Below are 26810 nucleotides of genomic sequence, written 5' to 3'. Positions count from 1 at the left end.
CTCGAGTGAAGGAAAGGAGACAAGGAGACTTGCAGAGGTTGTGTGAGTGTTGGAATGGGACACTGCTTTTGTTCAACAGCAGGGAAGGTAGCGGGCACAACCGTAAATACTAACTGCGGTGGACAGAACTGTTTTGTAACGCTGCTAACAAATATTCGTTTTGCCCGGACACTGCGAGGTCTGATTAAGTGATGTCAAAGCGACTACGAAGCAGAGAGGTTTGCGCCGACTGCAGCGCTGCTGGTAGGTTGTCAAACGAGCTAGCTTTAGCTGCTAACCAGCTAGCCCAAAGTGCAACTTAACGTACTAGTAATGTTAGAACAAACACGCTACTAATCATAAGATAATCATCCAAATGGATTATTGGAGTGGATTTCTTCTCGTGGAGGATTTCTTTTCCTCCACCCTCATTTAAAAAAAAAAAAAAAAAAACGATTTAAAAAATCAGCATAACGACGTTAGCTAAGATTGGGAAATCTTTGCGTTATGACTTTGATATTTTTGTATATTTAATGTAATGCTGGAGCTATATTAAAAAGAGTACTTATGACAAACTGGTGACAGTTAATTAGTTTGGCTCATGTGGGCACAGCTGGTTGACACATACATGCATTCCTGATTTGTATACATTTGTTGTTGTTGTGACAGCCAGACAATTTTTGTAATTTTGCTTCTGTACACCCCCACAATCGGGTTGAAATGAAACAAGATGTGTTTGTAGTGTAGACTTTGAGCTTTAATTGAAGAGGTTTTACAAAAATATTGCATTAATCGTTTACATAGTGCTGTTTTCAGAGGCCATAAAACAGTTGTACAAACTATGAGAAGTATTGGCAATACAAATCATCACTTGTACAACCAGTTTTCTTTAGACAAGTTAGGTGGTGGACACGAATATTTCCAAGTGCTAATTGGAGCCCCGCGCCAACACTAGTTTCCAATTCCACAAATTTTTACCTTGGAAAAAATTTTCAAGGTCAAAATCCTGTTGGAAGTGACTTCTCATAAGCTGAAATGTAATAATACAATAACATGCTTTTGCCCAGTCGCCCAAAATGACGGATATTCGCCCGAGTTAGACGTTGTTGACTGTTACAATAGCGACGTAGTTATGACTAGTCGTGGCAGCCCTAGTATCCATGTTCTGACTTGTGTAAAGAAAACTGGCTGTAAAAGTGATGATTTACAGTAACAATAATCCTTATGTGTAGCTTGTCCAATTACCTTTGTTGTCTGAACATGTAGACACCATATATACAAATGTTGTAATGTCTAAATGGTGAATGCAGTGCTTTTGTTTAACCACTTTAATTAAAGCCGAAGGTTTACAAGCACAATTTGATGGTTTCATTTCAATTCCACGATGGTGACGTTCAGAGGCAAAATTACAAAAACTGCTCCCCCCCCCCCAAAAAAAAAACAACAAAAAACAAAACAGATGGATCTATCTGACTGTATACTGTATAGCATATGTTAGTATATCATTTAGAAATGTCCAGGATAATGTGAGACTGAGCCTGCATTACCTGTGTTCCAGAGCCTCGCTGGGCCTCTGTTAATAGAGGTGTGTTGATCTGTGATGAGTGCTGTAGCATTCACAGAGGTCTGGGGCGACACAGTTCTCAAGTCCGACATCTGAGTCATTCTCCATGGCCGCCCTCACAGTTACAGGTAAGAGGAAAGAGACCCCTCCATCCCCCATAGACACACATCTGTCGTTGCAAATGAGCAGTTTGTTCTCATAAAGGGTTAAAAAAGTGTTTGCACGATCAAACATGGTAAAGTCAGTAGGACTGCATTTTTTGCTGTGTTCTTTGGTTCATCTTCTGGGTAGTTTCAGATCTCTGCTAGTAGTCCAGACAAATGGTGAAAGAGTGGAAAAATAATAAAACTGAAAACTTTGGGTATGCACTTCTCTCAGTAGTATAGCACCTCGCAGCTGGGCATAGGGCAGTCTCTCATTGTCCATTTTTGATACGCGATTCTAGATGTTTTTGGTGCAGAAAAAGAGGGCTACACAATCAGGGCCTGAAATCAGGTGTATAAGCTGCTGTAATAGTAGGATTGTATAGCATTGCAAGCAATGAGGAAAGTTTTAAACATGTTTAAAATAAATTGTAATGTCTGGTTGAATTGTAATCTGCAAAATGTGAACGATCAAATTTAACTGGTGCAGACTGAGTGTGTTCTTGTGTAATAGCAGGTGAAAAGCGGACAAGCGAGTACAATATGCAATAGCTGGACTGACTGTTCTCTGAGAAGTCTCCTTATGATCCTACTCTGCAACAGGAAACCCATGAAAAGCTTGTCATGCTCTTCAATAGAAGATAGTTTTGAGATGTTAACAGAAACATTTTAACTTTTGGAAAAATGTGGCACAATCGTAGAATTAGTGTTTGGCACATTTGCAAAAACAATTGTGTAATGGGAATTGTACATAGTCAAGTATGTTTGGCAATACTCTGTTGCGCTTGTATGTAAACGGATATACAATATCTGCTTACATAAGCGTAAGCGGATATACAATATCCACTTACATATTAAGCCATATAGGCTTAATATGGATTTTGCCTATTATTAAAAAAAACTTCCTCAATTTTGAAATCTGGTCAGAAACGGGGGACAAAAATATTTTGGGGGGGATATGTCAGTTTCAGATCGAGAACACATCTTCCTAAATCGGTCTCACAAGATATAATTTGTGCATGCATTATTAATTTGTTTCCAAGTTTTTCTTCATTTGTTCCTGCATTCGGCTTATTATGTTTTAGATGGTTCAGACACTATATGGCAACGGTGCAAATTCCATATGGGAGCACAGCCTTTTGGACCCTTCAGCAAGTGGGAAACGCAAGGCCAACCCTCAAGACAGAGTTCAGTAAGTGTTTTTGATGTTTTTTGAGAGGGGCGGGGGATATTAGTGGTAATGGTGCTCACAAACATCAACTTTCCAGCTGTTGGATTTTGATGCATTAGATTGAAATCTCTATACATGTATTCACTTTAAACTAAATCTCTGTTAGAGAAACGTCATTTTCCTGCTGTAAAATTGTCTCAGCTCCTCGGCTCCTTGCATCAAGAGACTTTCAGAACTGTAGTGCTCCGGACATATGTCACTCCCTTCAGAAATTTGCAATGCCAGGATTTCAACAAGTCATTCAACAAATAATTCTATCAATATATTGATATTAATATTGCTGAAATTTTGACATGATAAATTTTTGGACGGACTGATATGTAAGCTATGAAAGGTAAACGGATGGAAAATGAAGACTAGGCCAATAAACAGAAAGTAGAAGATTCAACACCTAAGAGGAAAGTGTCTTGGCCCTGGTTTCATAAAGCAGTCTAATCTTGTTTAGTGGAGTAAACTCACTTAGTCGACTCATCTTTTGACAATAGTTGTTGCACAAAGTGCTTAGTCAGCTAAAGTTTCACATTACCTGACTAAATTTTTTTAGCCTGGTACAGAGCAGGCTAATCTTATTTTAGTCAGCAAAATTTCAGTGTCTTACCTAAAAAAAAAAAAGTGGCTATCGTGTACCGCCACTTGATGGAGGAGGAAAGAATGAGAGACTTAAGGTGGGAGCAGGTGTTCTGGGACTGGAATAATAATTGGAGATGTTTACGGATGCCAAGGTTGGGAGTGCTTCTCGTCTGCTGCAACGGGCTCGGCCATGTTTGTAGCAGACGGACCAACCCGGAAGTAAACAAATCTGTCGCGCACTGGAGGCATTTCTTAGCAGCGGCACTCACAAGGCCGCTATGACCGTGAAACTCATCAACTAACGTAAGATGGCTAATCTACAAGTGTAACTGTCGATGAGAAATGGGGATTACAACCCCTGGCAAAAATTATGGAATCACCGGCTTTGGAGGATGTTCATTCAGTTGTTTAATTTTGTAGAAAAAAAGCAGATCACAGACATGACACAAAACTAAAGTCATTTCAAATGGCAACTTTCTGGCTTTAAGAAACACTATAAGAAATCAGGAAAAAAAAAATTGTGGCTGTCAGTAACGGTTACTTTTTTAGACCAAGGCTCCAACTTTCTCTGATTGCTGTTGCCAGATCAGCTTTGCAGGTTGGAGCCTTGTCATGGACCATTTTCTTCAACTTCCACCAAAGATTTTCAATTGAATTAAGATCTGGACTATTTACAGGCCATGACATTGACCCTATGTGTCTTTTTGCAAGGAATGTTTTCACAGTTTTTGCTCTATCGCAAGATGCATTATCATCTTGAAAAATTATTTAATCATCCCCAAACATCTTTTCAATTGATGGGATGAGAAAAGTGTCCAAAATATCAAGGTAAACTTGTGCATTTATTGATGATGTAATGACAGCCATCTCCCCAGTGCCTTTACCTGACATGCAGCCCCATATCATCAATGACTGTGGAAATTTACATGTTCTCTTCAGGCAGTCATCTTTATAAATCTTATTGGAACGGCACCAAACAAAAGTTCCAGCATCATCACCTTGCCCAATGCAGATTCGAGATTCATCACTGAATATGACTTTCATCCAGTCATCCACAGTCCACGATTGCTTTTCCTTAGCCTACTGTAACCTTGTTTTTTTTCTGTTTAGGTGTTAATGATGGCTTTCGTTTAGCTTTTCTGTATGTAAATCCCATTTCCTTTAGGCGGTTTCTTACAGTTTGGTCACAGACGTTGACTCCAGTTTCCTCCCATTCGTTCCTCATTTGTTTTGTTGTGCATTTTCGATTTTTGAGACATATTGCTTTAAGTTTTCTGTCTTGATGCTTTGATGTCTTCCTTGGTCTACCAGTATGTTTGCCTTTTAACAACCTTCCCATGTTGTTTGTATTTGGTCCAGAGTTTAGACACAGCTGACTGTGAACAACCAACATCTTTTGCAACATTGTGTGATGATTTACCCTCTTTAAAGAGTTTGATAATCCTCTCCTTTGTTTCAATTGACATCTCTCTTGTTGGAGCCATGATTCATGTCAGTCCACTTGGTGCAACAGGTGTGATCACTCCTTTTTAGATGCAGACTAACGAGCAGATCAGATTTGATGCAGGTGTTAGTTTTGGGGTTGAAAATTTACAGGGTGAGTCCATAATTTATTCCTCAGAATTGAGTGAGTCCATATTTTTTTCCCTCTGCTTGGTCTAAAAAAGTAACTGTTATTAACTGCCACAATTTTTTTTCTTGATTTCTTATAGTGTTTCTTAAAGCCAGAAAGTTGCCATTTGAAATGACTTTAGTTTTGTGTCATGTCTGTGATCTGCTTTTTTTTCTACAAAATTAAACAACTGAATGAACATCCTCCGAGGACGGTGATTCCATAATTTTTGCCAGGGGTTGTAGATGGATGATGTTGGGCGACTAACCTTAGTCGACTAAGTAAGCTTAGTAGACTAAAAGATTAGACGGCTTTATGAAACCGGACTCCGATTTCCAAATTCCTGTATGAAGATTGTGAAGAAATTATACAATGGCATGTGATGGAGTGAATTTGCATCCGTCATTGCAAAAGTGAGTCCTGTAATTTTCAGAAATGGGGAGTTGACGACATGCTCTCCTGCCTTACTTTTTTGTTTTTTTTTGTCCTTAATAATTTAGTTTACTTGAACCAGAATGTTTAACAAATAAGGTGTCATTGATTATCCATTTAACGTCACTCCCCAAATATGTTCACATGTGCAGATATAAAGAAAATCAGGAGATAGTTGTGTGTAAGACACACCTGATAATATATATACTTGTTTTGTGTTAATTGGTCATTCAAATGGTCAATCTGTCAGGTTTTAGATGTTAGCGTCTTTGTTATTTTTAGTCCCAACAAGACAGAGTTCATCAAGGTCAAATATCAGATGTTGGCGTACGTCCATCGGATGCCTTGTCGTGAGGATGACAGTGTAACTGCAAAAGACCTCAGTAAGGTTAGAATTTGTTGTATTCTTGTCTTGTGTGGTGGTGTTGTTGTTGTTGTTTTTTTTTTAATTTGGTACAGTTTCTGTCTTTTATTAGTGGATTCAATGGCAGTGTAGTGACATAGAGCTCCCTTAGTGGTTTTTATATGATGCAGGTCACTGGGTCACAGTTTTTTTAATGACTGTATTTTCTAATGTTAGATACAACTCGTAACAAAAAAGCCTGCATGCAAGCCTTTGGTTTTAATTAACCTGCTGCTGGAGATCTCCAACATGCATTTCTAATAAAGGGTGTGTGTGTGTGTGTGTGTGTGTGTGTGTGTGTGTGTGTGTGTGTGTGTGTGTGTGTGTGTGTGTGTGTGTGTGTGTGTGTGTGTGTGTGTGTGTGTTGTCAGTAATGAAATTAAAGCAATCTGCTCCTGGTCTTCTATTCAGCAACTCCACTCTAGTGTGCGGACTGGCAACCTGGAAACCTGCCTCCGACTTTTATCTTTGGGAGCACAGGCCAACTTCTTCCATCCAGTAAGTTTAGCAGCGAAAGCCGAAAAACAAATATGTTCAAGGTCAGAGTCTTCAGAATTCTTTAGGTTTCATTTGACGCAATACTAATGTAGAACTGTTGTTTTTGGGGCACCTGCAGGAAAAAGGAAACACCCCATTACACATAGCAGCAAAAGCAGGGCAGTTATTACAAGCAGAATTGCTGGCGGTTTACGGAGCTGATCCCGGGGCTCTGGACTCCAGTGGAAAAACACCGATTGATTATGCAAGGTAAAAGCAAGGCCTTTGTTTTTAACACTTGGATGTAATTTTTAAAAAAACATTATGTAGTATTCCATTAACATTCGATATGTTGCATTTTGCAGACATTTATTGTGAGTTATGCCTTCTTCCACCTCCTCAGTTAGACTGGATCCCGTTTGCACAGCGTTGTGTTTATGTAATGTGTCAGTACGAAATAGCAATAATCTCCGCCCTTGGTCTTGTACAAAGTATGTACTGTAGCTATATTAGGCTATCTGACTTCATTTGAATAAATTACCAAAGTTAAGAAGTGAACACAAAACAAACAGCGGCAGTTATTGTTTTAATTGATGACAAAATAGATCACATCTGCATTACATGATCACATTAGTAAAGTGTTTCTTGTGTAGTTTGTAAGTTTTCAAGCCAACCACAAACTAAACATTTGCAAAAGCATAGCTCCACATACACACAGTTTATTTGTTAATTGTATACTGCTCTTACAAAGAAGCCTTCTGACATGGTGTATTTGTATGAAAAAGTAGCTTCACAGACATGTTCTTGGCATAGATACTTTAAAGAGGTGCTGGCTGGGACATGATTTAACCTTAATATGTTGCAGTGTTTCTGAAATCGGACTTTTTGTCTTCAGACAAGCTGGGCATCAGGAGCTAGCGGAGAGGCTAGTGGAGATCCAGTATGAACTGACTGACCGGTTAACATTTTACCTTTGTGGAAGAAGGCCAGGTAAGTGGAAAAGCTTGAGCATTCTTACCGTTAGCAGTTGACATAACGTACAATGGTTTAATCCTCAAGCGACCAAGTGGGATCATTTATAACCCCGGGAACATATTTTTGTGCACCGTTTTTCTAATTTTAATGAGGAAAAAGTTTCCTTCCGTCAATTTGTCAATCTATTTGTCATGCATTTGTTCATAGAATTTTGCACGGCTCGGCTGATGCGTGTGGCAAGTATAATCCAAACTTCTGCAGGGTCACTGATGACCCCTGGAAGATCTATGAGATTTTCAACATTATAGCTTCAGATGTTATTGTAATTTGCCAACTCTAATTGTTATATTTCACTGTTTTGCAGGGAAACATGACCAACAGACCTAGAATAGCAAGATTTACAGCTGAACAAGCTTTGAGACTAATTCCTGATGCCCAGAGTGAGGATGAAAAGGATGATGGACAAATACATTAGAGAGTGAAATAAATATGAAGAACCCTAAAACAATAATTTACATACAAGTATTCCATTATAAAGCCAATGTGATCATAAATAACCCCAGTCGGTCATATTAGTCGCTAAAATAGCTTGGTCGCTTGAGGGTTATGTTGCCATTTTCATAGCTGTTTTCTAACCTAATGCTAATTTGTTTTATAGATCACAGGAATGCTCAACACTTCATCATTCCACAGATGGCAGACAGGTAAGACCTGTGATCTGACTCATAGCAGAAGTACATTTTTAATCCCCCACTGGGCGAGAGAGGCCTGTGTGATGGATGTTAGACCTTCTTGTATGTATCTGTCTGGAACTACAACTGAGCAACTGCTTAATATTTGTTATGATGTCCGGCTGTATCCCTGCTGTAACATGAATCATGATATATCCAAGAATATGCACACTGTTAATTGACAATAAAATGTTCAAATTGCATAGTGTTAATTTAGACGTGGACACTTACTGCCCCCTACTGGTTGTGTGAAAAGCATGCCATTTAGCGGCCCTTACTGCATGCTTTTTTCCTGTCTCTCTGTGTGTTGTAGTGACTCTTTCACAATAATACACCCTCTCTTTCTCTATGCTGCTCTCTTTATTTTTTGATGGATAAGAAATAAGTAAGTACATTTTCACTGCTTGTCTGCCTGTTTGTGTGGAGTACTGTTATGGGCAGAGGGGGAAAATTAATTTGTGTCTCTTGTCCAAAGCAGTCTGGATTTATCAGAGTTTGCAAAAGCTGCAAAGAAGAAACTCCAGTCTGTAAGATTTACTTTTAAATATAGATGATTTATTTACTGAGGTGTATTTGATTTGTTTCTTATTCAGGTATCCTGCATGTGACCCACTGATTCTGTTGTATTTTGTTCTGTTTTAGTTAAGTAATCACCAATTTGAAGAACTTGCTATGGATGTTTATGATGAAGTTGACAGAAGAGAAACAGATGCAGGTAAATCTTTGATTTGTAGAAATATATTTATAGTTGTAACTATTTTATGACCACAGTGTTTGTTGTCATATTTATTATACTGCACAAAGATGTAGCAAAGATACTCTTTAATCCTGTTATGAAGTCCACATTAACAACATACTGATCAGTAACATTTAAAAGCTCCGTTATTAATGATTTTATTTGTTTATTTTAAGTGTGGTTGGCCACGCAGAACCACAGTACGCTTGTAACAGACACCACAGTTGTGCCTTTTCTGCCTGTCAATCCTGAATACTCCTCCACCAGAAATCAGGCAAGTGATTGGAAAATATGTGTTGGCTGTTTGGAACTTTAATTTGCTATTTTTGTGCTGGATTTAACAGAATTGCTGTGTTTTGTTTTTCCTTCCTTTGATTTGTTTCGGTTTTTCAGGGCCGCCAAAAGTTGGCACGGTTCAGTGCTCATGAGTTTGCTACCCTTGTCATTGATATTTTAACTGATGCCAAATGCCGGCAATGGGGGAATTGCTGCGAAAGCCCCAGAGGTGTGTGTGCATGTTTTTAAACCTAAAAAAAACAAAAAACAAAAAAACAAAAACAAGTTTTGCTATAATTTGCTGATGATGCTATCTTTTCAATTTGATGGACAAATTACAGGGTTGAAGTAACCCAATTATTTTAAAAATTGTTATTTTAAATATTATTTTAAACAAATGTGCTTATTATAATACACAGACAAATGAAATCAAGTGAACAAATTTGAACTGTTTGTGGCACACAAGATATATTAATTTTATATTCGGTCTCACTTAGGCCCCGTAAAAAAAAAAACATTAGTTTATCTTCCCTGCCCACATGCTGAAATCAGCTCTTATCAGTTTGTATTTTTTTATTTTGGCAAATTTTATTGACGCCGTACAGCTGGTGCAAGAACCAACACATCTGCTAGGTGCCAAGTATGCTTTGGCCAAAGACGGTCATTAGCAACCACACAGTCAGTTGCTTTGTCTCACTGACACACAGTATGCGTATTTATCACGCTACTCTTGTTTAGCACACTGGCTGTATTCAACATGGAGACAAGCTTTAGTCTAAAAATATCTGATATTTTCACTTCCTCACTTGGTATGCAGGTGCTGTATGCGTCATTTTTTCCAGTTTGAAATGACGGATGTACTGTACCTGTCCCCCTGCCGTCACCCCTTTTTTCTGTCAAGGTTGATAAACTAATGTTTTTTTATGGGGCTTTACAAATTATTAACCTGACAGATATTTATGTTGGAAATCAAACCATGAATTGGGTTTATAATCATTAAGACATCTCCATTCTATGTATGCCCTGGGGTTGTCCCCACCCCCGCATTTAGCAACTTTTGGGAACAGTAAAAGTTCTTCAGAATGTCTAATAATTTAACATCCTGCAAACATAAATAAGACAGCGATTCCTCCTGTTTGATTTGTTTTTTTTTATTCTTTTTTTGGGGGGGGGGCTTGACTGCTGTACCCAGCAGAACATGATTCCCCATTCTTTGATTGATTCTCTGACCTACTTGCAGAAAACGTGGAGCTGATCCTTCAGGGTCTTGACAGCCGACACAACAGTGAGAGCCAGGACATCGACCAGCCAGATTATGACAGTGTGGCATCAGATGAAGAGCCTGTGGAGGAGGCCACCTGTGGAGACAGTTGCAATGACGGAAGGACCAAGGTTACCTTTGTTTCATACCAACTGTTATGGCATTTAAATGCAAAGTCTTTACTTTGTAAAACAGTGGATGCCTGTCTTGTGTAACCTGTTTTGTTTCAGAGCTCTGAGTCATCTGACCTTTCTGATGGACCAATCACAGTGCAGGAATTTATGGAGGTGAAAAGTGCCCTCACCGCTTCAGAAGCCAAGATTCAGCAACTCCTTAAAGTAAACTGTCACCTGAGTGAAGAGCTGCGCTTGATGCAGAGCAAGGTTGTTTATTTCACATAATGTTGATAAGACTGGTTATTGTTGCAAATTAATATTTCAGTGTGCTCTCTTGTAGTTATATAAGAGGTATCATCATTGCTGTTTGCAGTTTGCCATTATTATTTTTACAAATGCTTTGATTTGTTGTGGCATTTTTGTGAAGCTCTGTAATGGCCCTGTATTCTCTTTTCCCATGGATGCTATTAAGAAGATGGGTGGAGTTTTTGCAGCCAGAATTCAGCCGGTGTTAAATTGCTGGGAGTGTGTGTTGCATATATCATCCTCCTAAACACCCCGTGAGATTAGAAATTTGATTTTTACTTTAAACCATAATCATTTATGCCAGTCATCTAGAATCTAGATGGTGAAATAATTTTCTCAGAGGTCTGTGGTCATCCCATGATAAACAGTTGTTTCATATGAAAGATGTTTACTTTAGCCCCTTCCACATATGTACCGCAACCATATAGTTATATATAAGAAAGCTAGAGGGCGGAGTCTGGGCTGGCCGTGTGCCTACAAGGCACGTCGTCTGCCATTATCACAGAGGGCAGAAAGAAATGTTAACTGCACAGTGCTACAAGTTACACGGTTTGATCGTGCTGTTGTTGTTTTTTTTTTTTTTTTTTTTTCTTTTCAGATGGATTTTACTTAAATTTGGACTTTTACTTGGATGGATTGGATTGAAGTTTACCACAACAGTTTTTAGTTGATGGGAGTTTTCTTAAATGCATGTTTGCATTCACTCTTTTTAATCTAACGGGTAACTCCAGAGTGAGTACTGAGCATTATTTTGTGGCAAGCTGGAAATTTCATGTCATTAGCATCTTAGGACGACATCACGAGGATTTATCCGTGGGTTTATTTACATTGCATGATCCACCGTGCTGTGTTTAACGTGGATCGAGTGGCGAGTGTGATTCCACGTCAGTGTTAAGCCCAATTGTTTTCATTCTGAAGCCCTATTATTTCTGCCAGGAAGGTAAGAAATTAAACTCTTTTTATTCTAATTTAATTATAAAGCGAACCAAAAACAGGTGGGTACAGCATTTACAGTCCATGTAAGCCCATTGTCTTTTTTATGAATGGAATACAATCAAAACACTACAAAATCTTGAAATAGTTGCACACATAAAATTAAAAAGTAAACAAACACAAGGGGCTTATTGTACAACCCCTGGCAAAAATTATGGAATCACCGGCCTCGGAGGATGTTCATTCAGTTGTTTAATTTTGTAGAAAAAAAGCAGATCACAGACATGACACAAAACTAAAGTCATTTCAAATGGCAACTTTCTGGCTTTAAGAAACACTATAGAAATCAGGAAAAATAATTGTGGCAGTCAGTAACGGTTATGTTTTTAGACCAAGCAGAGGGAAAAAAAAATATGGAATCACTCAATTCTGAGGAAAAAATTATGGAATCATGAAAAACAAAAGAACGCTCCAACACATCACTAGTATTTTGTTGCACCACCTCTGGCTTTTATAACAGCTTGCAGTCTCTGAGACATGGACTTAATGAGTGACAAACAGTACTCTTCATCAATCTGGCTCCAACTTTCTCTGATTGCTGTTGCCAGATCAGCTTTGCAGGTTGGAGCCTTGTCATGGACCATTTTCTTCAACTTCCACCAAAGATTTTCAATTGGATTAAGATCCGGACTATTTACAGGCCATGACATTGACCCTATGTGTCTTTTTGCAAGGAATGTTTTCACAGTTTTTGCTCTATCGCAAATGCATTATCATCTTGAAAAATTATTTAATCATCCCCAAACATCTTTTCAATTGATGGGATAAGAAAAGTATCCAAAATATCAACATAAACTTGTGCATTTATTGATGATGTAATGACAGCCATCTCCCCAGTGCCTTTACCTGACATGCAGCCCCATATCATCAATGACTGTGGAAATTTACATGTTCTCTTCAGGCAGTCATCTTTATAAATCTCATTGGAACGGCACCAAACAAAAGTTCCAGCATCATCACCTTGCCCAATGCAGATTCGAGATTCATCACTGAATAAGACTTTCATCCAGTCATCCACAGTCCACGATTGCTTTTCCTTAGCCCATTGTAACCTTGTTTTTTTCTGTTTAGGTGTTAATGATGGCTTTTGTTTAGCTTTTCTGTATGTAAATCCCATTTCCTTTAGGCGGTTTCTTACAGTTCGGTCACAGACGTTGACTCCAGTTTCCTCCCATTCGTTCCTCATTTGTTTTGTTGTGCATTTTCGATTTTTGAGACATATTGCTTTAAGTTTTCTGTCTTGATGCTTTGATGTCTTCCTTGGTCTACTAGTATGTTTGCCTTTTAACAACCTTCCCATGTTGTTTGTATTTGGTCCAGAGTTTAGACACAGCTGACTGTGAACAACCATCATCTTTTGCAACATTGCGTGATGATTTACCCTCTTTTAAGAGTTTGATAATCCTCTCCTTTGTTTCAATTGACATCTCTCGTGTTGGAGCCATGATTCATGTCAGTCCACTTGGTGCAACAGCTCTCCAAGGTGTGATTACTCCTTTTTAGATGCAGACTAATGAGCAGATCTGATTTGATGCAGGTGTTAGTTTTGGGGATGAAAATTTACAGGGTGATTCCATAATTTTTTCCTCAGAATTGAGTGATTCCATATTTTTTTCCCTCTGCTTGGTCTAAAAGTAACCGTTACTGACTGCCACAATTTTTTTTTCCTGATTTCTTATAGTGTTTCTTAAAGCCAGAAAGTTGCCATTTGAAATGACTTTAGTTTTGTGTCATGTCTGTGATCTGCTTTTTTTCTACAAAATTAAACAACTGAGTGAACATCCTCCGAGGCCGGTGATTCCATAATTTTTGCCAGGGGTTGTATATTATTTGCATATAATAAAAGAAAATTTTAAAAAAAGTAGGGCAACCGAACAGTTACAGATCAAATTTGTCTATAAAAGAAACTAATTTTGAAACATTATTGGATTAAATCAATGATAAAGACTTATAATATTTTTTCCCTCATTTCTCCAATGAGTAATGTTTGGTTTTGTCTTGAAAAAAAAACATTTATGTATGTAGTTGGATAAATTTTGTTCCCTCAACATGTTTGCTGCATTGCACATCGGGGTAATTTGTGTCCTTTTTGCCCTCTTCAGTAGTGGCGGCCACACCCCCACATAGGCATGGCAGCATAACATTAGCGGTATAGGGAGTCTGCACTCTAGCTTTCATACATGTAACTCTATGACTGCAGCCCTGAAATTATGGAGACATTATGTGGTGGAGATGTATGTGAGGGCAAAAATGTCCAAATCAGTTGGACCAGGCATTAAACAAACCTTAACCTGCCAGCTTCTTAGTACAAAGTCTACATGTTCAAATGAGGCCACACGTGAATAATGCAGGGAATTGTCAATACTATTAACAGTAAGTGAGTGGGCATTAGGGATGGGAACTGAGATGTGTCATTGCGTTGCCATTGTTGATGCAAATCTTTATCAATTCCTAATCAATTTTTGTGTGGAAGACTGTAGACCTGGTGTTCAGCATCAGTGCAGCCATTTTCCTTGTTGCTACACAGTTTATTACAATGACACATGGGTTTCTGCATCACTGCACTGTCAGATAAAACATGGCGGCATAAGAGGAACTGAGGCATATGATTGCGCTGGATTGGGAAAATTTGGAACTGGTTCTCAATTATTATCGCTAGTGAACTTGTTGATGGTTTTTATATCATACAATTGGCACAAAACCAGAACGGTATGAATGTTTGATTGAAGGTGAAGAAGAGTGGTTTATGCCCTAAATGTCCATCTGAAGAAACTGTCAAATTCTGGAAGTTTTGTCAGTAAGCACTGACACTGAAATCATTAAGTAAATTGATTTTGCAGCATACTTTTGTGTTGTGTCCTACCTCCTGCCTGATATACTGAGGCACCACCCCTCACCAAACCAGATGCATACTCACCACTGTGTGAGTACGCATTTTGACCCTGCTGTTCTGTGTGAGGACTTGATTCTCTTGTTATTGGCCAGCGTTTGTCTAAGACAATGGCTTTTGATAACAAGAAAATAGTTTGCTAGCTGGGATCGTTTTGGTAACAGTTGCAGTAGTGTTATTAAATCTGTTTGTGATGTTGGCAAGCCCGCTTTGTACCAGCTACTGATTGTAGCATTTCTTTTTCCAGTACAACATTGTGTATTTTGGGCATTTGCATTCTGATGGGTGTCCCTCTAGTTTAGCTCATTCCTCCATCATACTTGTTCCTAGCTTCTTTTCATACACTCTGCAGTTGCCTGAGGAGAAACTATTGGAACAGTTTATTGCTTCCTCTTCCTGGTTTATTGACTAGCTCCTTAACATCCTTGCCTTTTTTTATTTACACGAGCTAATATGCAGTGAACCTTGTAAAATGACTAACCTGTAAAACCTGCTTTCATATGATTGACTTTTATGTTGCTCCAGCCACACACGTCAAGTGAAAGACTCAATCTGTACAGATTTACTTCCAGCCTCCTCTCACAGACATTACTATGCCTTCAGGGCTACTTTTCAATTTACAACTGATGTTTATGTAAATAAGAGCAACAATTTATGCAGTGTCTTCGCAATGGTCATCCTTTAAGAGAGACCATCATCATGTCTTGCCAGCAAGAGAAGCCTAGTTAAGGGAGAATGGAAAAACAAGATAGAGGTGAAGATGAACACAGATGGACTTAGTTTTTGGGGGGCAGGTAACTGCATTTTACCTACTTATTAATGTCTGGCCAAGCTTTGTAAAGTATCTTTTCCAGCTGGAGTTCGGTTGAGAGATCTTTTGTTCTCCACAGCTTAACTCCCTGCAAACTGAAAACACGACACTTCGATGGCAGACCCCCAGCGGACCACAGCAGCTCCAGAGGCCCTTTGGTCAACACCCACCTCGCGGGGGTCGGCCCATGTCCATGTACGAGACCGGTTCAAGTTTGAGACAGTACCCACACCGTGCTGAAACGGTTCGTCAGGAGGATGGAGTCATTTTACAACCCTTCCCAGCTAATGTAAGTGCACAAACACCGCACGTCTGTGGCATTGGGTGGGAAATACATCATTGACGCTTGGCTTAGGGCTGGTATTGGTCTTTCATTCATTCATTTTATAGTTTATGCTCAACTTGGTTTGGCCCCTTTCTAGATTGGGAGGGGCCCTTTGGGGACTGCCGCTTCCTCTCTCCCTACATTCCCCTCTTCCTTGTCCTGGTCATGGGATGAAAGATCTCGACGGGTTAAGTACCGATCTTCCCCTCAGTTTGAAGGCTGCCACGGCGATGGCAAAACCTGTCTCTTTGCAGAACTCGTACTCTTATCAACTAAGGCTTTCAAACTGCTCCTCTGCTGCCTTATCAGTTCCACCTGCCTGCCTGCATGCATCACTATGCATCTGCTGCACTTCAGTTATGCGGACATAAAAGCTTATTATCCACAGACCATCACTGTTGAAGGCCACAATGTATTTAGCAAGCATGGAATATGGGCCCGAAATACAGATGCAAATGATAATAATTTGCTTTCTTTTAAGTTTATCAATTATTAGTTAAAATTGATCTCTCTTTGTGGTCCCCTCAACTGTACGAGACTAAAAGCACAACCACGTAAAGACCTCCAAAAGTCACATTCATGTTTATGCAAGTTGTCAAAGGCTACTGCACCTTTAGGCTGAGGTGGTGCAGATAGATCTGCTGCACCACACAAACAGTTGACAAGACAGTAGAGTCCATTATACATTGAAGATGGCATCAAAGGCTCATCCCAATGAGTGTATTAGTTATAGCCATGGAATAACTGTACTACTCTTACAAATCCTTCATATCGACTAACAGCACCCACAGCTGTAAATGCTACATTGTACAAAGAACGTCACTCTTCCTCTCACTCTTCATCTGTGTTAAAGCCAAACATCGTATGGTGTGAACTTTGCTTCCCTTCTAGAAATGCATGATTATGAATTGGTTTGCATTAAAGAAGGTTCTAATTGTGGGGTACATTATGTTGCTGAATTAATTGATTGTAGTCAATAAATCTCAATAGGGCTGCAGTCTGGAAGGTCACAGCACCATGCTGGGGAGCGACTTTGACACAACGCCCAACCACTCTGAACTCAAAGAGACTGGGTAAGTACCATATTTTCTGCAGCATGAGCCAGTTTTTTTTTTTTTTTTTTTTGATATTATTAGTTTGGCAGGTTCTGTGACTTGTACTCCAGCGTGACTTGTTTACTGAAAAATCACATATTCAGTATTAATAACAATAACTGACTATTTATGTAGGACTTTCCCAGGAATCAAAGCACTAAATAAAATTAACTCTGATAATAAAATAATAAATAAACTAGAAGCACTCAGAGAGTGCAAACCTCCGCCAAGGCCATGGGGTCACTGACGCCATAACATCTACACACCGTGGAATCATTGAACCTAAAAAAGTCTAACAATGATGTTTTCTCAGTAGTAAAAAAAGTTTCATCTGCTGTGACTGGATAGCATGTATCCTTAGCGCTTGGCATCACAATTTATTGCAACTTGCACCTTTCCCAGAAGCTACTGTCATCTGAGCACTGATATTCATATTGCATGTGCTTATAGACAAAAACAAATAAGAGACAAAATTCAATTTATTATTCAACTAAACTGCAAATATATGAATTTTTTAACATTTATGAAACACTTCTCTAAACAAGGCCATAGGGTCACTGACCCTAAAGAGATTCCCTCCTTGGCACAGTGATCTATTTCTTTTTGTCTCTTTCTCTAAAATTGTATATAATAATCATTAGATTATTAATATATAAACAAAAATAAATGTAAGAAATATTACAATTTGAAAACAAATGCACCCGAACGTAATGACAGCTGCAACTGCTTAATGCTAACTTTTAACATTGAAAATGCCATAGACATGCTAATGCGTTAGCATCGGGATCCGGATCGTGATCCGGATCACCACTAAAATTTAAGTACTTGTTCCTCTTGTCATTTCCAACCACTCCACAAAATTTCATCAAAATCCGTTCAAAACTTTTTGAGTTATCCTGCTGACAAACAGACAAACAAACAAACGCGACTTAAAACATAACCTCCTTGGCGGAGGTAATAATAAGTACACTTCAACAATGTACAAAAATCGTAAATTAAATAACTGATAATACCTTAAAAAAGGTGCGACTTATGCTCTGATGTGACTTGTACGGGTTAGGGTTTGGGTTAACAGGTGCAACTTACAGTGCATGCAGAAAGTATTCACTGCGCTTCACTTATTCCACATTTTTGCATTATTCTAAAATGGATGAAATTTATTTATTTTTTCCTCAAAATTCTACACACAATATAGCCCATAATGACAGTGACTTTTTTTTTTTGATTTTTGTAAATTTATTCAAGATAAAAAGCTAAGAAAGCACATGTGCATAAGTATTCACAGCCTTTGCTATGAAGCTCAAAACTGAGCTCAGATGCATCTTTGGGCATCCAGTGTGGGCAGCAAAGTAAAATTTTCATTGCACAGGGAAACATATTTCTTTACTGTGCGTATGACAATAAAAGCTTTGAATCATGAATCTTTGAATCTTTCCACTGATCATCCTTGAGGTGTTTGTACAGCTTAACTGGAGTCCACCTGAGGTCAATTTAGTTGATTGGACATGATGTGGAGAGACACACACCTGTCTGCATATAAGGTCCCACAGTTGACAGTGCATATCAGTGCACAAACTAAGCATGAAGTCTCTGTAGACCTCTGAGACAGGATTGTCTCGAGGCACAAATCTGGAGAAGGGTACGGAAACGTTTCTGCTGCTTTGAACATCTCAAGGAGCACAGTGGCCGCCATCATCCGTAAATGGAAGAAGTTCAGATCCAGCAGGTCTCTTCCGTGAACTGGCCGCATGTCTAAACTGAGCGATCGGGGGAGAAGGGCCTTTAGTCAAGGAGGTGACCAAGAACCCTAAGGTCACTCTGTCAGTGCTCCAGCTTTCCTCTGTGGAGAGAGGAGAACCTTCTAGAAGGACAACCATCTCACCACAATCCACCAATCAGGCCTGTATGGTAGAGTGGCCAGACGGAAGCCACTCCTTAGTAAAAGGCACATGGTAGCCCACCTGGAGTTTGCCAAAAGGCACCTGAAGGACTCTCAGACCATGAGAAACAAAATTCTCTGGTCTGGTGAGACAAAAATTGAACTCTTTGGTGTGAATTCTAGGAATCATATTTGGAGGAAACCAGGCACCATCCCTACAGTGAAGCATGATGGTGGCAGCATCATTCTGTGGGGATGTTTTTCAGTGGCAAGAACCGGGAGACTAGTCAGGACTGAGGGAAAGATGAATCCTGGAATGTACAGAGACATCCTGGATTAAAACCTGCTCCAGAGCACTCTTGACCTCAGACTGGGGTGACAGTTCATCTTTCAGCAAGACAATGACCCTAAGCACACAGCCAAGCTATCAAAGGAGTGGCTTCAGGACAACTCTGTGGATGTCCTTGAGTGAACCAGACCTGAATCCGATTGAACATCTCTGGAGAGATCTGAAAATGGCTGTGCACTGATGCTCCCCATCCAACTTGATGGAGCTTGAGAGGTGCTGTAAAGAGGAATGGGCAAAACTGTTCAAAGATAGGTGTGCCAAGCTTGTGGCATCATATTCAAGAAGACCTGAGGCTGTAATTGCTGCCAATAGTGCATCAAAATGGTATTGAGCAAAGGGTGTGAATACTTATGTACATCTGATTTCTTAGATTTTTATTTTTAATAAATTTGCAAACAGTTCATGATGATACTTATATGATAATACTTTTTCATGTTGTCATTATTGGGTGTTGTGAGTAGAATTTTGAGGAAAAACATTAATTTACTCCATTTTGGAATAAGGCTGTAACATAACAAAATGTGGAAAAAGTGAAGCGCTGTGAATACTTTCCGGATGCACTGTATACGCTGAAAATACAGTAATTTTAATATTGACTTCATTACCACCTGTGGAAAAACTGTGTCAATGAGGTTTAGGATCTTGCGCTGGTGCCACGCATTGCCAAATTCAGAACTGCCTTTGGTCCTGGATGGCAACCTCCCAAGCTGTCAATTCCCGCCTCTTGAAAGTAGCTATCTATCTGCCATATTTCCCTGACTATAAGTTGCAGGTCTTTTTAAAAGGTTGGGAGGTCCTGCAGCTTATTTCGAAAGTGAGTTATATATGAAAAAATACAAAATTATCATTTATAGCCACAAGATGGCACTGTGCACACATGTCAAGTTGTTCCTGTATACTAAAACATACTGTGATTCAGATTGTGGATCAGTCAGTGGTGGTATTGCACTGTTAAGCTGGATGCCAATTGCTATGAAGCAAGAAGAAGAAGAAGCTCTGAATGAGAAAAACATGTTTTCTTAGAGAAGAAGTTAATTTAATAATCATGCTCTGAAACTGAAAGACCATGCTCTTGAACAAAAAGAGGGAATATAACCTCTATTCTACTCAGCACAACACTTGTTGGGACTGTGTAAGACGAGAAGAACTGTAATGACAGGTCAGCTAGGTTAAGCTAAGGTAAGGCTTTTATCTTTTATAGCTGTTTTATTAAAGAGTTTTCAAAATTTTAATTACATTAAACAGAGCCACTGAACAGATGGTGTCTGCTCAGTGGTCAAAAGAAGCAGTTTACACTTTCTTTGTGCCTTGTACAGTAACATGAATTAGTCCATTAGCTTCTGCTCATTAATTAATGCAGTGTTCATAATTTTACATTCAGTAGTTTTTCCGTGAAGTGGTTTAAATGGTTTAAATAAACATTGACAATATTTTGTGATACTCAGTCTTAAAATGTGCTGTTTTCACATTTATTGTGAGTCACTGTGCTGCTGCTCTTATGAAAACCAAAGGTATGAAAGCCTTTTCCCTGTCTTTTCTATTCTAGCAGCCCTCTTCCAACTTCTGAATCTGTAGAGCCAGAGGAAGAAGGTGAGGAAGATCCCAGCCTGCCGTGCACTGAGGATGTCATCTGTAAAACTGAACAGATCACAAAGAACATTCAAGAGCTTCTGAGAGCTGCGCAGGAGACCAACCACGAAAGGTAGGCTGTGATTAATATGTATCCAACAAACGTTTGAAGTACACAGTGTGATAAAAGATCGTCAGAAATTGCTTGCATGTGGAATGAACATGTGCAGCTTGCACGATTATGGAAAATGTAAGAATCCACTGCTGCAGCTGTATGTCTGTGCAGAGCAAACTCTGTTTCTGTCTGCTGAGTGGAAGCACTGTGCAGAATGCAAATAGAAATGGCACTTCTTCTTCCCCTGTGACCTGCCAATTCACAACTCACACAGTGTTTGCACTTGTCCACAGTTCTACTTTAAACTGATATGAACACCTTTACTCGAGTCTCATTTTTAATGCATGGTGATGATTGTTTTGGTCAAAGCAAAATGGGCAGGACCGCCACATTTGTGATGTGTTTGCATTGGCATGCAACAAGCAATTTTTAAAACCACTCAGAGGGCTGCTGAAGTGAGACAAAGAGGTCAAACAAAGAGGAGGACGTGGGTAAGAATATTCTGTGGTGAACACACAGAGACATTTGTTTCTAAACAACAATAACAACAACAAAAAAACAAACCTCTGTGAGTGACTGAAAAATGTACCAGTTCTTTCTTCTATTTCTGGGTGGGTTTCTGAATAGCTTTAATCCGCAATGCCACAGTTTAAAGTGAAGTGTAGTCTCCATGCACAGTTATCAAGGAAGAATAGCTACAAGAAGAGCAGAAGCCCAAGAAAAAGGTCAAGGGTCATCCAGTGTCACTGACAGTACAGTGCTATTTTTCTAACAAATTGTGTTATTTGGACTAGGCCTGGGCGATATATCGATTTTATCGATTAATTCGAATTTTTTGTTGCGGACGATTTAAAAAAAAAAAATAAAAAAATTGAGGGTTTTTTTTTCTCCTCTTGCAGCGGCGCACCTTTTTGTCCCCAGCACCTTCCGTAGCTCCCCCCTCCCCATCCCGTTTCCTTCACACAATAACAAACATGGCTAACCGCTAATGGAGAGCGAGTTTCGTCAGTGGTTTGAGATTGCTGCGACAGACGTGGAACAGCAAGTGACTGCACGCTGCAAAGTTTGTCTAAAGCCACGGTTCTCCCCAGACAATGGAACAACAGTGTAGTGCCGTTGTATTTTTGTTTAATCCAGCCAGTCTGTTTGTGCTGAACGGACTGGCTCGGCAGCCAGCAGAGCAGAGTCACAGCGCTGCAGCTCAGAGTGAGAGAACAAAAACTCCATCAGTCTTCCAACAAAAACAGCTCCTTCTGCCTGCGTAGCTAGTGACACATTAAGGCTTTATTTACAGATGAAAGCTTTCATGTTTCCAAAGTTTGCTCAAATAAGCTGCAAAGACGGTGTTAGAGTGAAGTCTCTCGTTCCCTCACAACGAGAGAGAGAGAGAGAGTGTTTTTCCATCCAGGATTTCATCTTTATGAGAGCAAATTTACTTCTTACAGAAGTGTTTATTATTGTTGTTTATGCACCAATGACACCAGATCAAATTACTTGTATGTGAGAACTTACTTTGCAATAAATTTGATTCTGATTTGACAGTCAAATCTTCCAGGTTTAGCTCTTGTACAAACAATACAATTAGGGGTTATATTGTTTTTAAAAAGTATGCAGTCCCACTCAGAAATGTTAAAAAGAAAAAACTAAATTGTCAACATGACAGTAAAACTCTGCCTGTCTTACTGGATTAAAGGTACAGTGTGTCATTTTTAAAGAAGAGGAGAGCAAATGATATGTCCATCAAATATTAATGTATTTTTAAACTTTTCAATGTTATTTATTTTATTAACTTAGACAGAAACATGCAAAAAGAACTTTGATATTATAACATAAGTGTCTTTTTTTTTGGTCTGTTATTCTTGCTTTCAATGCATCTGAAACCAGTAAAAATGACTCGCAACGCACCGCCTCGGGTAATAATTGCCAACAGCACCGCTATACTAAAAATTTCTGGGGCGAACCCCGAAAGCCCATCGCAACAAAACGCAGCCGCACAACAAACTTATTCCAGTATCTAAAACAGAGGCATCCAGCTGCATGGGAGAAATGCTACACTTTACGAGGGGAATAAGAGCGCAAATTCCCGCTAAAAATCAACTTACTCTGGTGGAATAATTTACCTACGTGTATTTTTTAAATCAAAAGAACAGTTGGAGCTTCAATTCCAGGAGGTAAGTAGGGGTTAGTTTTAAGTTTTTGATCAAATAAAAGCAAAACTTGTTTTGAGTTATCTCTGTCATTTGTACTAAATATTTTCTTTTAAAAAGTAGAGGGGAAAAAATTGGAAAAAATCGAAAATCGATTTTTTTTCTGAAAAAAATCTGAGATTTTATTTATAGGCCAAATCGCCCAGGCCTAATTTGGACTTTGGTTAACCAAAAGATGATTGATTAATAATAATCAGTCCAAGCAAAATAATCACTAAATTAATCAATCACAAAATAATCAAAAGATTAATCAGATATAAATGTAATTGTGATTTACAGCCCTAGTAAGGACAAACAAAGCTGTATGGCCTAAACATTGTAATGTAGGTTTATTTTTGTAACATGTTGCAAAATTGGACCTAATTTTAATGAAAAGAACATATTTATCTGATGGGAATTCCATAGCGAATATAGTCTTTTCTTCCTAATGCCATCGTGCAGGTTTTGAGATTACATATGACCTGACCTACTTGCTTGATGGACATTCCCGGGGCATGCACACTAACATTCATATGATGTCTTGTAAATGACTTCAAAGATGTTATCCTGTTTCAAAAACAGCATTTTTAGATTTAGAAGTGTTCATTTTTCACACTAACATTTACAAAATATATGAGAAACAGATTTATGCAGAAAAAAGATGTTTCGAAACATTTTCCACCATCTTGGTTTATTTTATTTGAGAGAGCAGCCAGCTGACATCACACTGCCTTTCTTTACTCTAACTGGTAGTGGCAGTGTCCTTCCCAGCATCCCCCATGCAAATTGGGGGAAGCCAAAACTTGATCTATGGTGTCACTACAAAATGTAGGCCATGCCATCTGATCGCTTGACTATCTCCCCTTCAGGGTAGAAATGCTAAATTGTTTCCAGACAGTGCAAATTTTGATCATATTGGTGATGTAATGTTATAAATCCCTTATTTAACTGCTCAGGAACAAAATTATAGTGTTAACCAGAGAAAATTCTGTTTGTGACTTAACTCTTAAAAAAAAAACCCAGAGGCCGTAGACCTTTAATCTAAGAATAAATTGTGTTGTTTTTTAAAATGAAGTAATATTTAAAATAATTAATTCCTTGTTCTCACTTATCCCTGATATTCCTGTTCAGACTGAATGTGTGAACATTATACTTCTGCTATTTGATGTCTAACTCACATGTTTCATCTATGAAAATATTTTGACATTGCAAAGAAAAGCCTTTTAAAAGGCCATGCGTGTCATTTGAGCCATTTGCAGCACCTTTCAGACTTCTTTATTTATTTAAAGATTTGAATGAAAAGGAGAATATTTGAACAGGAAGATAAGCATCCACGATGCAACTACTGTGTCACAGTTGTTGCAGCGTGGAAAATATTTGGCATCACTGAGCTGCATTGTACCTTGTTACTGTGCCCCTGTTTTCTTATCAGTCCATCCAGTTATGTGACTTGTGGTGTGAAGACAATAGCCACACCGGCTGTTTTTGTCAGTAACAGGAACGTTTGCCATCAACTGTGGATGTGTGAAAGCAGCTTATTCAAACACTGTTTGATCACCCACTCAGCTTTTTGTCTCCACCTCCCAGTTTTTTGCCGTGTTCAGAAAAGATCTGCGTGGCTGTGACAGAGATGGCCACCCTGTTTCCCAAGGTAAGACGACTCCCACCAGCAGCTTAGCCTCCATCTGTTTAGTAAGCCTGGAGTGACTAGATTAGATGGGTGCATTACTTAGCTTTACGCCTGTCGTTTATTGTATTACTTAGCTTTATATTTGCACATGTACAGTTCGCATGTCCCTACTGGTGCCACAGTGACACTTTACTTATGGATGTTTCCAGTGGTAGGTACAGTTCCGCTAACTGCTAATTAGCAAAGCTGACTTTTTTGTTAGCGGATTAGCTTTTCAGTGAACTTCAAAAACTGTCAGCAAACCAATTAACTTCTGATAAATTTAGTTCCAATAACTTTTAGACTGCTAATATTTTTTTACATAGTAATGGTGAAAAACATTTATAAACCCTGTTGGCTCCTGTCTGCTATGTATTTTGCAGCAGTGAGACAGCTGAGAGGAGCTGAGCTCAACTCTACCCAAGCAGAAGGAGCCTGGCCGCCAGACTATCACAAAAAAAAACAAAACAAAAGTCATTACCCTTGACAGCATACAGCGGTCCAGCTGTGAGGCAGACATCTTGAAAAGGAAAGCAAATTTGACCTATGATTTATAAATCATATTAATCTGGAGAGAATAACTACATTAATGTCAACTTTTAAAATGTACAAAGTGAAAATATTACACATAGGTTATTTTTAAAATAATGCACTAATTCTGAAAATTTGAACATTAACACACAGATGCACAAAGGGATTATGGGTAAACTGAGCCTCCGCTCATCCTGATTGGTTGACTGATTTATTCTATGTGAAAACCAACACAAGTTAATGTAACATGTGTTTGTGTTTACAAATAAATGTGCATTTGTAAAATATGTCATTTTTTTAAATTTGTAAATAAATAAATAAAAAAATTGCAAAACCAAAAAGCCTTAAATTGTGATTCAGGTCAAAAACCGGGGTCAAAATGCAAACACTGCCATCTACTGGTGCCCGGTTATATCACACAGTTGTTGACCTGAATCACAATTTAACAGATTTTTCGGTTTTGCAAAACCAGTCAGTATGAGCGGTGACTCAGTTTACCCATAATCCCTTTGGGCATCTGTGTGTTAATGTTCAAATCTGCAGAATAAGTGTATTATTTTAAAATGAACAGATATGTTATATTTTCACTTTGTACATTTTAAGAGTTGACATTAATGTAGTTATTCTCTCCGGATTATTCTGATTCATAAATCAAAACCATAAGTCAAACTTGCTTTCAAGATGTCTGCCTCACGGCTGGACCACTGTATGCTGTCAAGGTTAATGACGCTTCCCTGCAACAGTGGGCAGGGTGCAAAAAGACAAGCGCCGACTCATTGGCTGTGCTTAGGTTTGTGATCACCTTTGATTCTGTCGGAAGCGTTGGCGGTGTTTAAACTCAAAATCTGGTTGTTTCTCGCTGAGAGTGTACCGGAAACAATACTGAAAGTTAGCAGTTACCTGTAGCTTCCGATAAATTTTTTTTTTTGATGGTTTATCAGTTTCGCGTTATAAGAGATAACATTTCAGTTAGCTGATTAGCGGTTATCGAAGCTAACTTTTTCGTTAGCTGTGCCCACCACTGGATGTTTCCATGTCAGATCCAACCAAGTGTCCGTCATTCCTGCTTTCTGCACAGAGGCCGTCCTTGGAGACTGTGCGGAGTTCTCTGTTTTTGCTCACATCCAGTGCCAGCCGGCTCCACGGAGAGTGCCAGATGGCCTCAGACCACACCTCCTGCCCGTCAGATGTCCAGCTGGTCACTCAGCAGGTCATCCAGTGCGCCTACGACATTGCCAAAGCTGCCAAGCAACTTGTGACTGTGACAACCAAAGAAAACAACAACTAACCCAAAGGCATATCTGTTACACCCAAAATACAGTTTATCACTGATGCGACACTGGTTTGGTATGCTGTATTATTCTGTGTAATCAAGCATTCACTCTACCTGAGGCGGGGATGTGAAAATATGAATTTAAATCTTTATTTATTTCGCAGTTTGTGTGTTATTGTAATAGGAAAAGAATATGCATCTTACAAAGGTGTAGGTGACAAATCCTCATGTTCGTCATTACCTCAGCAAGAAAAAAAAAAAAAGGGTTAAAGCTATAGTGTGTAGGATTTAGTGTCATCTAATGGTGAGGTTGT

At 38.9% G+C, this 26810-nt stretch overlaps 1 protein-coding gene across 8 annotated transcripts; it reads left to right on the top strand.

Moving 5' to 3' along the window:
* git2b (G protein-coupled receptor kinase interacting ArfGAP 2b) lies at window positions 1–26810 on the top strand. 8 transcript variants are annotated; one of them, XM_034192019.1, is made up of 22 exons: window positions 1–83; window positions 173–243; window positions 1538–1671; window positions 2772–2878; window positions 5814–5919; window positions 6346–6432; window positions 6551–6681; window positions 7307–7401; window positions 8045–8090; window positions 8497–8502; window positions 8596–8644; window positions 8760–8832; window positions 9030–9127; window positions 9247–9358; window positions 10370–10521; window positions 10621–10773; window positions 15586–15795; window positions 15929–16018; window positions 16822–16904; window positions 20700–20855; window positions 24611–24674; window positions 26302–26810. In XM_034192019.1, exons 2-22 carry the CDS (start codon window positions 192–194, stop codon window positions 26509–26511), a joined length of 2214 nt encoding a protein of 737 aa, XP_034047910.1. In that variant the 5' UTR covers window positions 1–83; window positions 173–191; the 3' UTR covers window positions 26512–26810. The 8 variants fall into 8 exon arrangements, with proteins under 8 accessions (XP_034047910.1, XP_034047909.1, XP_034047908.1 ...); XM_034192018.1 differs by having other exon boundaries at window positions 8593–8644; window positions 20703–20855; XM_034192017.1 differs by having other exon boundaries at window positions 8593–8644.

This window comes from Thalassophryne amazonica, chromosome 17 (genome assembly GCF_902500255.1).
Source record: "Thalassophryne amazonica chromosome 17, fThaAma1.1, whole genome shotgun sequence".
In the NCBI taxonomy this organism is placed as follows: domain Eukaryota; kingdom Metazoa; phylum Chordata; class Actinopteri; order Batrachoidiformes; family Batrachoididae; genus Thalassophryne; species Thalassophryne amazonica.
This window is presented reverse-complemented; position numbering and strand designations above follow the sequence as displayed.